Genomic DNA, 13,765 nt, shown 5'->3' with positions numbered 1-13,765 from the left:
TACTACTAATAGAAATGTCAGAGTAAAGTGACTATTCTGTACTCTGTATGGAGAGCGAGAAGATCACAGAGTACCAAAAGATGTAATTAGAAACCAATAAAATGTGGCCTCCAGATATTGAAACAGTCCTAATTATTTGGGCACAACTCACCTGCTTAAAAAGATCAGGCAAGCTCAGTTTGATTTGTTGCCCTAACATTTGCCCCCTGGGGAAGTAGGAGATGGGTGAATGGTGAGTGCTTGTGTATGCTGAACTCTCTGAGGATCCATACAAGGATATAAGGCACCCGAAGTGACTCTTGCAGCTTTGTTCACCCCCCCCCCCACAAACGCATACAATAATTATACATTTATAATAACAGATTTTACATGAAAAGGAAATTCTAAGTACAGTCTTCAGAGGTAAACTGATCACTTACAACATGTATATTATATTTACATACACTGCTGTGGTGCCAATGAGGAAACCCTGCAAAAGACACTTGAAACCCATAAGGTATCAGAACTAAGGTATGTTGCATTTCGTGCTTGGCCTTCAAAGCCTTAAGTAAACTGAACCACAATTACAGTATACTAAAGCTCCCATACCAAACCACCACTAGCTGCCAGCATTCAAATAGTAACAGCCCTATTTAGTCTAATAGGATGTGTATTGGTATTTTAAGACCTGGAGTAATATTTGCCCATGAAAATGCAACACTGCAAATATTACTCCAGGTCTTAAAATACCAACACACATCCTATTAGGAAAACAGAACAAGTCGGATTGCTATAAATTGCTACACAGAAACTACACAGTAGCAGATACCTCATCTTAGTCACACATGCAGAGGACAGACAGACCCTCATGAAATACAAGAATAAGGAGACCATAAAATACAAACAGAAACATGCAGTCGAAAACTGAACAGGAAACCACAAGCCAGACTCTGGTTTGCAGTGCAACAATTCAAAAACAGAAACATCACCATTCCTCATAAAACATCAAACACTACAAGCTTCTAGATATGCATGGTAAGCAGGGAGCCAGATGGAAATTTAGAAGTGCAGGGGGAGCAGTCGTTGCTGGCGGCAGCCTGAATTTTGGGGGGACATGGTTCTGTGGCTCTCCCTTTCCACTGCCTATGATTTTCAGTGACTCATGCAGTCTGGAGTTGTGTGTGCTTCCTATAAGGACACCATCGCCACCACCAAGTCAGCTCTACAACACTAAACACTTCAGTAACATTCCTAACAGAGTATGAGATCTATTATGCCATAATCAAATATGAAAAATTAAACAATAAACTTAGATAGCTAAAGTACACCTTTCTTTGAGAAGATTGTAGTTTGAGGTGAGGATTGTTATCCCAGAGAGCATTAACAGATAATTACCCTGTCCAAAATGGATTCTTGATAATAAACTGTAGATTTACTATGTGAAAAAATAAAATTTTAAAGATATGAATTAACAATACAGGATTTGCAGCGCTCATCTGGTCGCAATGCAGCAGGTACACCACTGGATCCAGCTGTCATGCTGCTGCGACTGGCCTCCCCATAGGTGCGCGCATGCACATGTGCTTGCATAAAATACACACAATGGCAGGAAATCCCCGAGTGGCACCTACTGATGACGTCAGCCTCTTGGCGTATATATACTCAGGCCCCAGAGTAGTTATTCTCCTCAACAACAGGTTTCCTGATGTGCCTTTGCTCATGTGTTCCAGTGTTCCTGCGTTCTAGTCCTGCCCTTGTCTCCTGCTTTGTGTCTGAGTCCCTGCCTTGCCTTGTCCTTGCCTTGCCCAGTTCTGTTCCTATCTTTGAAGTTCCTCAGTCTTGTATTATACTGTCTTGTCTTTCCGTCCCTTGGATTGACTTCCTGGATTCTGACCTTGACTCTGGACTTTGACCATTCTTGTTTGCTGCCTGCCCTGACCTCTGGCTTGCCTACTGATTCTTATTGTCTGCTGCCTGCCCCAACCTCCAACCTGCCTACATGTGCTCTTTGTCTGCTGCCTGCCCTGATCTCCACCTGGTTTTTGGACTCTTGTTCTTGCCACCGCTCTAGGGATTCACCTAAGACCTACTGGCTGCCAGAAGCCAAGGGCTCAATATGCGGGGAAGGCAGCTGATATAGGCAAAACTCCAATCAGTCCCACCACAGGGCGTGACCACCAGCTGATGAGGTAGGCCTAGCACCAAGGGTCCACCATCATCTGATCCTTTGCCAGTGTTACAACAGTTAAGCCAACATGAAGGAAGATTTCTAGTGAATGTTGCACAATGTTCCAAGCAATCAGATAGCTTACAGTCCAGCCTGAGCATTCTACTTAGGCCATAATGCATAAGCAATAAAGCATGACAGAGCGTAATAGCGTATATTAAAGCATTTTGCTGCAAGCCCTGAGAAGTTTGTAAGGTATGAGGCAGAAGACCTCCTACCTCATAGCACCAAGAAAGTGTACATACATCCTTTAATACACACCAGACAGTGCACTGCTGTGCTTGTAAAATATCCCAGGTGCAAAAGCTCATGTATTTTGTTTTTTACAATTAAAAAAATGTTAATGTTGGATATTTTTCTTTATTACAAACAACTGCCTTGGTTGAAATTTTCAGTGAAGGTGAAGTTAGATCACACTCTGAAATTGTCAGATATTGTTCAAGCTGCTTTGTGATCACACGATGTTGACAAATCTTGATGCTAGAATTTCCTCCATCATTTTGTAAATTGGAGAAAAAACAAAATAGCAGCTTAGGTGCATGCATTGCCTCATGCAAAACATAAATCTCAAAGCACTTGAAAATCACAGAACATTACAATCCATAATATAAATTAAGAAGAAGAAAAACCCAAGATTCTAACACATTACCTAGCAACCGTGTCGAAAACATAGTCTTCTGTATTTATACTACCCATACGAAGATTTAGGTCAGCATGAAAGAAAACCTAAAAATAAATAAGAACATCATTCAACTGACAGCAAAAGCAAAAACAGAATTTAAAAAATGAAAATAGCTTAAAGAGCGCACCGATTTGTAAGAAATGAATATTGTGTATTGGTGGGGGGGCGGGGGTTTTCAGTGTTTGTCACAATTAGGTGAATTGTACAATCCTAACATGGAAATCCTTGTTAGCATTCCACCCCCCCCCCCCCCCCCACCTCTCTCCTCCACTAAGGCCCGCACTGTACTTACATGCATGCCCATGGAAACATCATCTTCCAAACAAAGTAGATTGTTGTGAAGATTACAGGGTTTCATGTTTGAGCCTAAGATTCTTTCTTCCTCCTAGCAACTACTAAACCTCTGTGTAACCATAGAAGCTGCATGCAACCTTCCCTACTCCCATCCTGACAAGGATTTCTCCTTTTCTGTGCCTATGGCGAAAGCAGGACCCTCAAGTGTTTGACTAATGGCTTTCCCTGGACTGCTTACAAAATTGATTTCCTTCAACATCCTTTGATTGTTGTCTATTTGTTTCTTTGCTCTCTCTATGCATGTAAAAATCCATAAAATATGAATATAAAATGCTTATTTCAGATTTTTTGAAAGACATAATAAGAGGTGATGTCTTCTTTAGTGTGCTTTTGCATTTCTCTAAGTTGATTAATGGCAGCTTCATGACAATTGTGACAAAACAGATGCTAAAACAAGGGAGAGAACTGGAGAAACCTGCTAGTGATCTCTGAATTTAAACATAGCCTGAAGAATAACATAAAGTTCCTGTAGCACCATCGACATACATAGCACTGGACATGAGAATTCACAGTATTAAAAGCTCTGTGCCCCAAACTGCTTACAATCAATGAGACCGATGTAATAAGCTGTGCATTAAAACTGTGTGCTGAAATTCAGTACAGTTTCTTAATGAATGCACTAAAAAAATAATTTAACTCCCAAAGCAATAATGAATGCTATGCTAATTCATGGGGAATTTTAAAAAAGCACACTAATCCAAAAAAGTGCGCAGAAGACATGCTTAGCATGCATAAAACATGATTTATGCGCACAAAACAAAATCTGTGCAGAAATAGTTTCCTCTACACATACAACACACTTTGGGCCGGATTTTAAAAGGGTTACGCGCTTAAGTTAAGTGTGTAACCCTTAAAAAAAAACCCTGCATGCACCGAGCCTATTTTGCATAGGCTCGGCGGCACGCGCAAGCCCCGGGACGCGCGTAAGTCCCAGGGCTTTCCTGGGGGGGCGTTCCGGGGGGCGTGTCGCGACGGAACGTCATCGGGGGGCATGTCGGGGGTGTGACATGGCCGGCGCGTCATCCAGGGGCGTTCCGTGGGCACGGCCTCCGGACCAGCCCCCGGACCAGAACATGGTGCGCGGCAGCCGGCCCGGCGCGCGCAAAGTTACGCCTGCCTCGAGCAGGCGTAACTTGTTCAACAAAGGTAGGGGGGTGTAGATAGGGCCGGGGGGGTGGGTTAGGGAGGCCGAAGGAAAGTTCCCTCTGAAGCCGCTCCGATTTCAGAGCGGCCTCAGAGGGAACGGGCAGCGCGTGCAGGGCTTGGCGTGCGCAAGGTGCACAAATGTGCACCCCCTTGCGCGCGCCGACCCTGGATTTTATAAGATACGCGCGGCTACGCGCGCATCTTATAAAATCTGGCATATTTTTGTTTGCGCCTGGTGCGCGAACAAAAATACGCGCTCGCATAGATTTATAAAATCTTTATGCACAGAAAATGATTTAAGGTGAATTTTAAACACTGGACATGCGCCGAAATTGGGAGATGGGCATGCATCTAGTACTAGAGCATGACTACCTTATTTTATAAAGTGGGCAGATGCGTACACATCTCGCATCAGAAGAAAAAGGAGGTAGGGTGTGGGTGCAATAACTATGTGCCTGGAAGTGCTTCCGGATCCAGGTCCAGTGCCACGTAACTTTACCTCTGCTATGGAGGTGGTGTAAGTTAAAAAAAAAACAAAACACAGGCATCTATGAGGAGTTTGAGGGGTCTGGCGTAACTGGGGGGAGTGCAAGCTAAAGAACCAGGGGTTTGGAGGACTGGCGGATGAAATGGTGGAACTGGTCCTTGGTTGGACGCTCTTATGTTTTAAAATACAGGCAGTTGTGCGACCGTAAGCCAACTTACACTGCTGGGCGAGCACAAGCTTAAACTGAGGTGACACACACATACATGCCTAGGCTATTTTGTAACACGCGCGCGCGCTAGAAAATGGCCACATCTCTGGACGTGTGCCGAGGCACCTGTATACGTGTGCCGGCGCACCCATTTGAAAGTTGCCACCTTTCTGCACAAACTGGTACATTTTAAAAGGAGTGAGCGTGCACCCATAAACGCGCGTATTGGCATGCGAGCGGAGATACGCTTAATTTTATATCATGCGTGGAGAGAGAGAGAGTGTGAGAGACAATATGACACTCTATATATCTCCCACAGTAAGAGGATTACTTTCAACTCAGGGTTAGTTTTGGGGGTGGTGGTGTTACAAGGATCTACCTACCCTTGCTCCCTAGGCAGACGAAACCTCCCCCCCCAAAACCCACCCTGAGTTGAAAGTGCCCCTCTTACAGTACGAGATATATAGAGTGTAATGTTGTCTGTCTGTCTCTCTCTCTCTCTCCCTCCCCGTGTTCAGGACCCTTCTGGTTCCTCGTCCCGTAAGCCTGATCCTTACTCCTCATCAGGACCAACGCGTGCCATGATCAGCGTTTGCAAAATTCGGGGGTTACGTGGGTAAGTCTTGGCCCTGCCCCGGAACACCCATGCCCTGGCCCCTGGATAAGTTTAAAAAGCGCTATTTGACTGAGCCGAATAAGTAGTGCTTTTAACACTTCTTAAAACTGTTCACAGTCTTTACTTATATCACCAAAGATCAGTGTATCCCAAACCCTGCCTTACTGGGCCAATCAGTTTTCAAAATACCCATTATGAATGTACACAAGAAAAATTTGCATAAACAGAATTTCCAATGTATGTTAATTTTAATTGGTCTCTTGCATATGTACTGTGGATATCCTGAATTCCCAACTGGCAGTGCGATTAATAGCACACGTTTGGGAACAATTGTTACAGACCTTGTTATGAAAACTTTTAAGTGCTAAAATTCGGTGTACCAGCTGTTGAGAGTGGATAAATCAGTTATTACTGCTATAAAAGTTTTGGGATCCTACAGGTCTTGAAAATGCATGAGGACATTTACCTGCTCTATGAATGTGAGCTGAAGGAACGTTTTTTAAAGCTGTTAACAAAGATATATAGCAATCCACATGCACAAACTGACCATCTGAAAACTGCCCTCCTTCAACGCAGCTGAAAGCATGATCATAACTCTACAGTACTTTTAGCTGCATTCAGAGAAGGAATTCCCAGGGGCATATTTAGGGTGGGAAAGAAAAATAACACAGATTGCATTTTCAGCTCTATGCACATTATTGTCTATATATATTAAAAAAAAAAAAAAGTACCTGCAAGAATAAAATGTGTAAGGTACTTTTCACCTGCTCAAATAAGAGGTGCAAGCACGTCTGTGGGTACTTTGTTCTTGCATCAAGTTTCAAACCAAAAGCATGCACACTCTTTTTGATTCGGAACTTAAGGCAAAGTCCACGGATCCCAAAAATGCATAGTTTGGGAAAAAAATGTACCCCCTTTTAGCAGCTGGTTTTGAATTAATTTTTCTACAAGAGACACTAGTACTTAAGAGTCTTTAAAAATCTGGGTGGGGAATTAAGCCAAGCCTTTAAGCTTCCAGCTCTGTGTGTGTACTACTATGCTCCACTATCAGCCCCCTGTATTCTAACCACTGGCACTCACAGACTACATCTTACAAACGTTTTTGCACTGGTATCCACTATCTTTTATGGCCCCTGGTAAGATTAGCCCAGTGCTTTTGATAAGGATTTCTGGTTTCAGAGATTTAACTTGTTAAATTATACCTAGGTGCTTTTCTGCACCAAGCTTCTATTTCTAATCCAGAAGAATGAGATTTCAAGCTTACATAACAATTAATATGTCACATGATACGGAGCAGCACACTGTATGATTAGCTGGCAGAACTCTGAATAGGGAGGGAAGGTCCGTGCTCGCCTTACCTCTTGCACACCTTCCTTGAAGGTCTCGGAGAAGGTGGAATCGGGAGTCCGCCTCTGGGCGTTCGGTGGCTGGGTGCTGGCGCCGAACTGCTCATGATTGAGGTTTCTGTCAAATACAACAATGCGCTCCGTGGGCTCCGAGTGGTAAACGGTCGGAGGAATGCCCACCGCAAACGTGTGAGGCTGGGTCTCCGTTTTGATGGAATGTGTTGGCATTGTTGCTATGGAGACAGTTACAGTGGTGTCCGGGGCAGTCATTTGCCCCCTCTTGTCAATGCCCAGCTGGTTACCCGGCGGAATAACAATATTAAAGGGCACGCTTTTCAGCACCTGAACGCGGTTTTCTCCAGCAGAAATTAACGACTGTTCAGTTACAATGGGCACAACATTCCTGCAAAAATTAGGGGAAAAAAAATTATATAGGGAGTCAGAGGCTTGAGGAAAAAAATAGAATTTAAAGAACAACTAAACATTGCACTAGGAGAATAACTGCAAGAGCTACTATAAAATATTACAGGCCTATGTATTAAAATGTGAATTTGTATGAAAAAAATGTACAATATGGCCAAAACTAGCAGTTTGCATGCTTTTTCACACGAAGGCCCCTTTTGCAAAATAAATTCATACTTCACAAATAGTAAACCTTTGCACATAGTCCACTATACATGAAAGTTTACTAAAATTCTGAATTAATGAACTGCTTTAAAGTAATATCATGCAAAGCAGCTCATTACCGGAGAATTCAGCAAAAACTGGTGGAAAATCCTGTCAAAAGTGATGGGGGCAAAATGGCCTCTAGATGAATAACTTGTCTCCCAACAGTTGCTATACAATTCCAGTTAAATAGCATGTGTTTCTCTGCGGATACACTGGGCCGGATTTTAAGATGTGCACACGGGCATACATTTGTGCGCGAACAAATGTATGCATGACTTTATAACATGCGTGCGCAGCCGCGCGCATGTTATAAAATCCAGGGTCGTTGCATGTGCACCTTGCGCACGTCGAGCCCTAGGGGAGCCCCGATGGCTTTCCCCGTTCCCTCCAAGGCCTTGGAGGGAACTTTCCTTTGCCCCCCACCCCACCTTCCCCTCCCTTCCCCTTCCTAACCCACCCCCCAGCCCTACCTAAACCCCCCCCATGCCTTTATTTTGTTAGTTGCGCCTGCCTGTGGGCAGGCGTAGGTTGCGCGTGCCGGCCAAGTGCTGGCTCACGATCCCCGGGCCCAGCGCCAGTGGAGAGGCCTCTGGCCACGCCCCGCCCATTTTTTCAAGCCCCGGGACTTACATGCGTCCCGGGGCTTGCGCACGTCGCCGGGCCTATGCAAAATAGGCTCGGCGCGCGTAACATCCCCCCCCCCCCCCCCCCCCCCCCCCCCCCGCGTGTAAATCCACCTGGATTTACTTGCATAGGCTTTGAAAATCTGCCCCAGTGTGCATATTTTCACCCACACACAGGTCAGACAGCGTAGTGATCCATGGGTTACATGCACACACTGCTTCAGATCCATGGGGAAATGTGGAAAATGCCAACATCATTTCCATTCAGTTTCTTCATTAATTAACACTCCTAAAGGATAACTTTTGCATGGGATACCAATAGGAAAGTCTATGCAACCAAAATCAGCACAACATATCTAAATAATTCGAGGCAAAATGGCGTTTTCCAGGGTGACACAAACCAAGAGCAACTTGAAACTGTAGCAAATAGAAAGATGTCTTTGCTCACAAAGGGGCCAATGTACCAACTTGTGGAATTCCCCACAGGTTAGCAGCCTCACTAGTGTGCAAGTTTTTTATCCAGCTCATTTGCATGAGTAGAAATCTTGCACCCGAAGCTATGTTCCCAGACTGGCCATAAAGGTAACTACACTGCAAATAGATATTGTTATCTTTTTTTGCAAAAAAAAAAAAAAGTGTGTAGAGATACCCAGGTCTTTAGACATCAACTTTGCAGGTATGCCATTCAATACTGCTCCTCCTCCAGAGGCTTGCAGGAATAGGCAGTCTGTTAGGCACAAGGGGAATGAGATCATGTGACAGAGGCACTGTAGCTTTGGTTTTGAGGAAGAAGGATGTGTTTCACACTGCTTTCCATAGTTAGTACTGGGAGAATTCTGTGCACAAAAACTTAAAATTCTGCAAAATTTTGCAAGCTTTATATTGGTCAAAATAACACAATTTACATGACAGTCTTTAAGTAATTACATTTTAAATTAATATAGAAAAAAAGTTATTACTTAAAGATGCAGAATTTTAAACATTTTGAGCAGAATTTCCCTAGAAATTCACTGTAAGAGTGTCCCTTCCACTGGCTCTCCCTACTCCCCTGGCCACTTTGCCCTCTCAGGCCCCAACTCCTCCACCTGCCAGTATCTCTCCCCTCCACCTCTAGGCTCAACCCCTTCCACTCTATCGCCAGTCCCAGAGTTTGACCCCATTCTCAGTACTGCCCCTCACACAGGGTCCCGTCGTCCCTCCCTCTCTCTAGTACAGATACACATACCCTCATACAGGCTCCCTTACTCTCTCGCACACACATACACACATCCCCTCATACAGGGCCCTCTCTCTTGCATACACACCCATATATCCTTACACAGGCTACTTATGTCTCTCTTTCATGCACCCCCTTCACACAGGCTCTGACTAACACATACACAAGCTAGCACCCTCACAATTACACGATCCCTTTTTCATACACACGAGCTCCCAATCTCTCACACGCATACACACTCCTTCACAATCTCCTCATATAGGCTCTTTCTCTTTGAAACCCACACTCAAGCATCCCTCCCCGCTTTCTTACCTCCCATGCTCTCGCTCACCCTCCCCTCTCTCACACCCTTCTCCTTGCTCTCACCCTCCCCTCCCCCTCCCCCACCCCCACACCGCATACCCTCTACTCTCTCACACCCTTCCCCTTTCTCACACTCCTCTCCCTCTCCTCTCACACACACACACACACATTCTCTCTCACCGGGGCCTTTATCTTTGCCGCGAGGGGAGGGAATTCTGCGCAAATTTTGCACTCTGCAGTAGCGCAGAATTCCCCCAGGACTAAGTTATGCTCTCAGTCTAACAAAGGAAAGGAGAGACACTGAATTGCCAATTCTTGATGATAGACTGGAGGGAAGAAGGAATTAGGAAGAGCGTTCCATTTTTTCTTATCTGAAGTTTAGAATTTTTGATGTTTTGACCTGCACCTTCTGGGAGGCTGTAACCCCCCTCCTCCAGAGGTGCAGGAGGGAATCTACTTTTTCATTCCTACAGGGGAAGGTTGCAGAGACCTGTTAGATCAAGTATTTTTGCCATATTGAATTTTCATCTTTTGGGAAGGAAGTACTTTTTCTGCCCCCTTCCTTGCCCAGATCTGGACTGTAACATCTATACTAGAATCAACCCCTTCTCTCACAAAGGTTAGTGACTTATTCTTTTGAAGAAGAGTTGGAGAAGAAGACCATCAGGAGACCCCCTAATCGGAGTTTCCACCCTGGGACACAGGCAGGTGAAGATTGGGAGTGCCCTTCTGGAGTCGGGTACTGTTTAGGAAACGAGACATCAACCCTGGTTAGGATACTCCAGCCCCTTGGGACAGACATTCATTCCACATCATAGATGGTTTACAAGTTCCAAGTTTCAGTAAAAAGGGACACTTCCACAGAGGGATAGATACATAATTTGAACTTGTACCTCATTAAAGACAAGGAATCTGGATGTATTTGGACATTTTATTTATTCACTCTATTGATTTTCCTACAATTAATATCAATAAATATTATTTTGAACACCCATCCCTTGAGTCCTGCCTGTTTTGTCCAGGTACCTGTCTCAAAGAGCAAGAGTAACACACAACACACACACACTTGCACGCACACACTCGCACACACACACTCGCACACACACACTCACAAGATTTCCCTTGCCTGGGCCATGAAGGTTATCCTTCACCCCACAGAATGAAGAGTTGAGGACAAAACAGAAGAGCTAGCCCACAGAAAGAAATTCTTTTATGGCCCTTTGGAATCAGCACTATTTCCTGAAAAAGGGTTACAGATGCTTTTGCATCTGTAACCCTTTTTCCCCGGTAATGGGCTGCTTTGCATGATATTACTTTACAGCAGTTCATTAACTCAGAATTTTAGTAGGGGAAGGGAAAGTGCATGCAGGGATTTCTCATTTTGATGCACATATTTTGCTCCTGTTTCAAAGCAGGGGCAAAGTTATCAGCCCACATTTTCAAAGGAAAACTCACCAGGGAATTTGCCTTTCAAAAATCAGCTTGTAGGTCTGTGGGTATAAGCAGCATGCCTTTCCCACTATAAATCACATAAGCATTCTGGCTTGCAGCCTCCATATTACAAACCTACATCCCACTATATTAATTTCTTGTACTGCCTTGTACTTATGGCTGACTAGACATTTATAAAACTTTCCCCTTGTGATGTAATTTTCCCAATTTTTGTGATGCATCTTTAAATGCCTTCCAGCCATTGGCTTTTTGCATTAATAGCAGATTGTATTTACATAATGCTCACATTCATAGCAGTTCACTTATATCATGCAACAGTTTTCTACACACCAATAGCAAACTTCCTGGTTTTGTGTAGATGTGATGTTAGCTTACTTCCTGGTGTCAGACACATGACAGAGATATCCATTTAAAAAAGAAAACTTGCAGCTTTGCAGAAAAGGCCAATTCAAAGATTTTGGATACCTAACTTTGCAAGTTAAGCTCCTAATTTTTTCCTTTTGAAATTTTATTAGGGCCAAACATCTAAATTTTGCCTATTAGTTTCACTGGGTGGCTATAAGAGTGGAATGAAGACAGGGAAATAAAGTTAGGTGCTTAGCACTGATTTTTTAACACTAGGCACTTAACTTAATGGTGGATTTTAAAAGCCCTACGTGCGCCAAAGTCAGGAGATACGTGCGCGACTTGGCCTGGCGCGCGCTGCCTGGGTTTTAAAAACTGCTAAAGTACATGCATATCTCATGATATGCGTACAAATTAAAAAGTTCAGAAAAGGGTGGGGTGGGGGCGGGGCATAGGCAGGCAGGGTCTGTTACATGAAGTGTGCATGTAAGTCTTTACTCACACATGCACACACTGGGGTCCCCAATCGTGTATCTTTACTTCTACTATGGATGGCATGTAAGTAATAAAATAACAAAAACTAAGCTAGTCAGTGAGGGTTTAAGGGTCAGAGCTAATAAGGTAAAAGGGAGGCAAGTTAGCTAGGGGGTTTAGGAAGTCCTCTCCTTTACTGGGGCAAACTGGGAATGAACTGGGGAAACAGGCAATTGCGTCAGCGCACATATATACTAAAATACCCCCCTCTTACTCGAGCGAAGCGGCATTTGCACGCACATGCACGTGTCAATATAAAGTCGTGCGCGCTTGTACGCCCATATAGCCCATTTTATAACATGCGTATATGTGCATATATGTGCATCTGTTATAAAATCACCACATCCATGTGTGCAAGCTGGCAAAAGCGCGCACATGTGTGCATGGGTCTTAAAATTCACTTCTTAGTATCTAAACCTAGGCAAATGAATAGCAGTCCTAAATTTAGGATCCAAGTTATCAAGAGCCTTAACTTATGTGAATTTCCAGATGAAAACTTAGGAGCTCAGCTTTTTTTTCTTTATCAGCCCCAATATTTTCTACAAATATACAACAAACAGTCTAAAAATGAATCAAACAAAAAGATCTGTGCTGCATCTGTTACAGCGCAGCCTAACAAAACAGTGTCAGAGTCCAGGGGCAGTTCTATCATGAGGCATGGTGAGACAACCGCCTCAGGCGGCAACATTTTGGGAGCGGCAAAAAGTGCCCCCCAAAACGTTCCTTTGGTGACCGCCCCATCTTGCCATGAGACAAGAACCCGCCAGGTTTAGAACCCGCAGATTGGAAGAAGAGCCCCGAAGCCGACTCACAGCATATAACCACCCTCCGCGGGCCTGCAGAGGATCCTCAAGGCAGCACAGCTCAATCACACACCCGCAGGGTTACCACCCCCCCCCCCCGTGGGCCTGCAGAAGGGTGAAGTTGCAGCTCAATGACGTGCAGGTTACTACCCCCGCCGCAGACCTGTAGAGGAGCCTGGCGCGGCGTAGCTCAGCTTCATGATGAGCCTGCAGAGAAGCCTCATTCCCACAGGGTTCCCACCACCCTAGGTGTCAACGATGTCTTGTCGATGGGGTTTCCACCCCAACGGCATAAAGAAAAGGAAGACCTGTACAGAAGGAGGAAGGGTAGTGGGTTGAGCAGGAGTGAAGGACCTGAGGGAGAAAGAAGTGGGGTGAGTGAGAAAGAGCAGAGGGAAAGGGGGAAGGGGAAGGGTATGGAGTTGAGAAGAGAGGGTGAATGAGTGGGGAGGGGAGGGAAAAGAGGGTGAGAAGAGGGTGAGAAGAGGGTGAGAAGAGGGGGGAAGGGTGGAAGGGAAGAATGAGCAGGAAGGGGTGAAAGGAAGAGGGGTGAATGAGCTGGGAGAGGAGGGAGTGTGAATAAGGGAAGGCGGAAGAGAGAGAAGGGGGGGGTGGAAAAGGCGGGTGAGTGAGAGAAGGGAAAGGGGCTGAGTGAGAAAAGAAGGTAAAGGGGTTAGCAAGAGGGAGGAAAGGGAAGAGGATGTGTGTAAGGAGAAGAGATGAGTGAGAGGGAAAGATGGGAAAGGGTGGGAATTAGAGAGGGAGCAAGAATGTA

General features: G+C 44.8%; 1 protein-coding gene across 3 annotated transcripts in view; it reads right to left on the bottom strand.

Moving 5' to 3' along the window:
• GRHL1 (grainyhead like transcription factor 1) overlaps positions 1–13,765 on the bottom strand; it is a 188,159-nt gene that overhangs the window by 129,898 nt on the left and 44,496 nt on the right. For all 3 annotated transcript variants that reach the window (XM_029595854.1, XM_029595855.1, XM_029595857.1), the window contains exons 4-5: positions 7,058–7,448; positions 2,856–2,932 (exon numbers count right to left, since the gene is read on the bottom strand). In XM_029595854.1, the coding sequence (XP_029451714.1) occupies positions 2,856–2,932; positions 7,058–7,448 (468 nt within the window). The remainder of the gene's footprint in view (positions 1–2,855; positions 2,933–7,057; positions 7,449–13,765) is intronic.

The sequence above is a fragment of the Rhinatrema bivittatum genome, chromosome 3 (genome assembly GCF_901001135.1).
Source record: "Rhinatrema bivittatum chromosome 3, aRhiBiv1.1, whole genome shotgun sequence".
In the NCBI taxonomy this organism is placed as follows: domain Eukaryota; kingdom Metazoa; phylum Chordata; class Amphibia; order Gymnophiona; family Rhinatrematidae; genus Rhinatrema; species Rhinatrema bivittatum.
The sequence above is the reverse complement of the archived record's forward strand: the minus strand, read 5'-3'. Positions and strand labels throughout refer to the sequence as shown.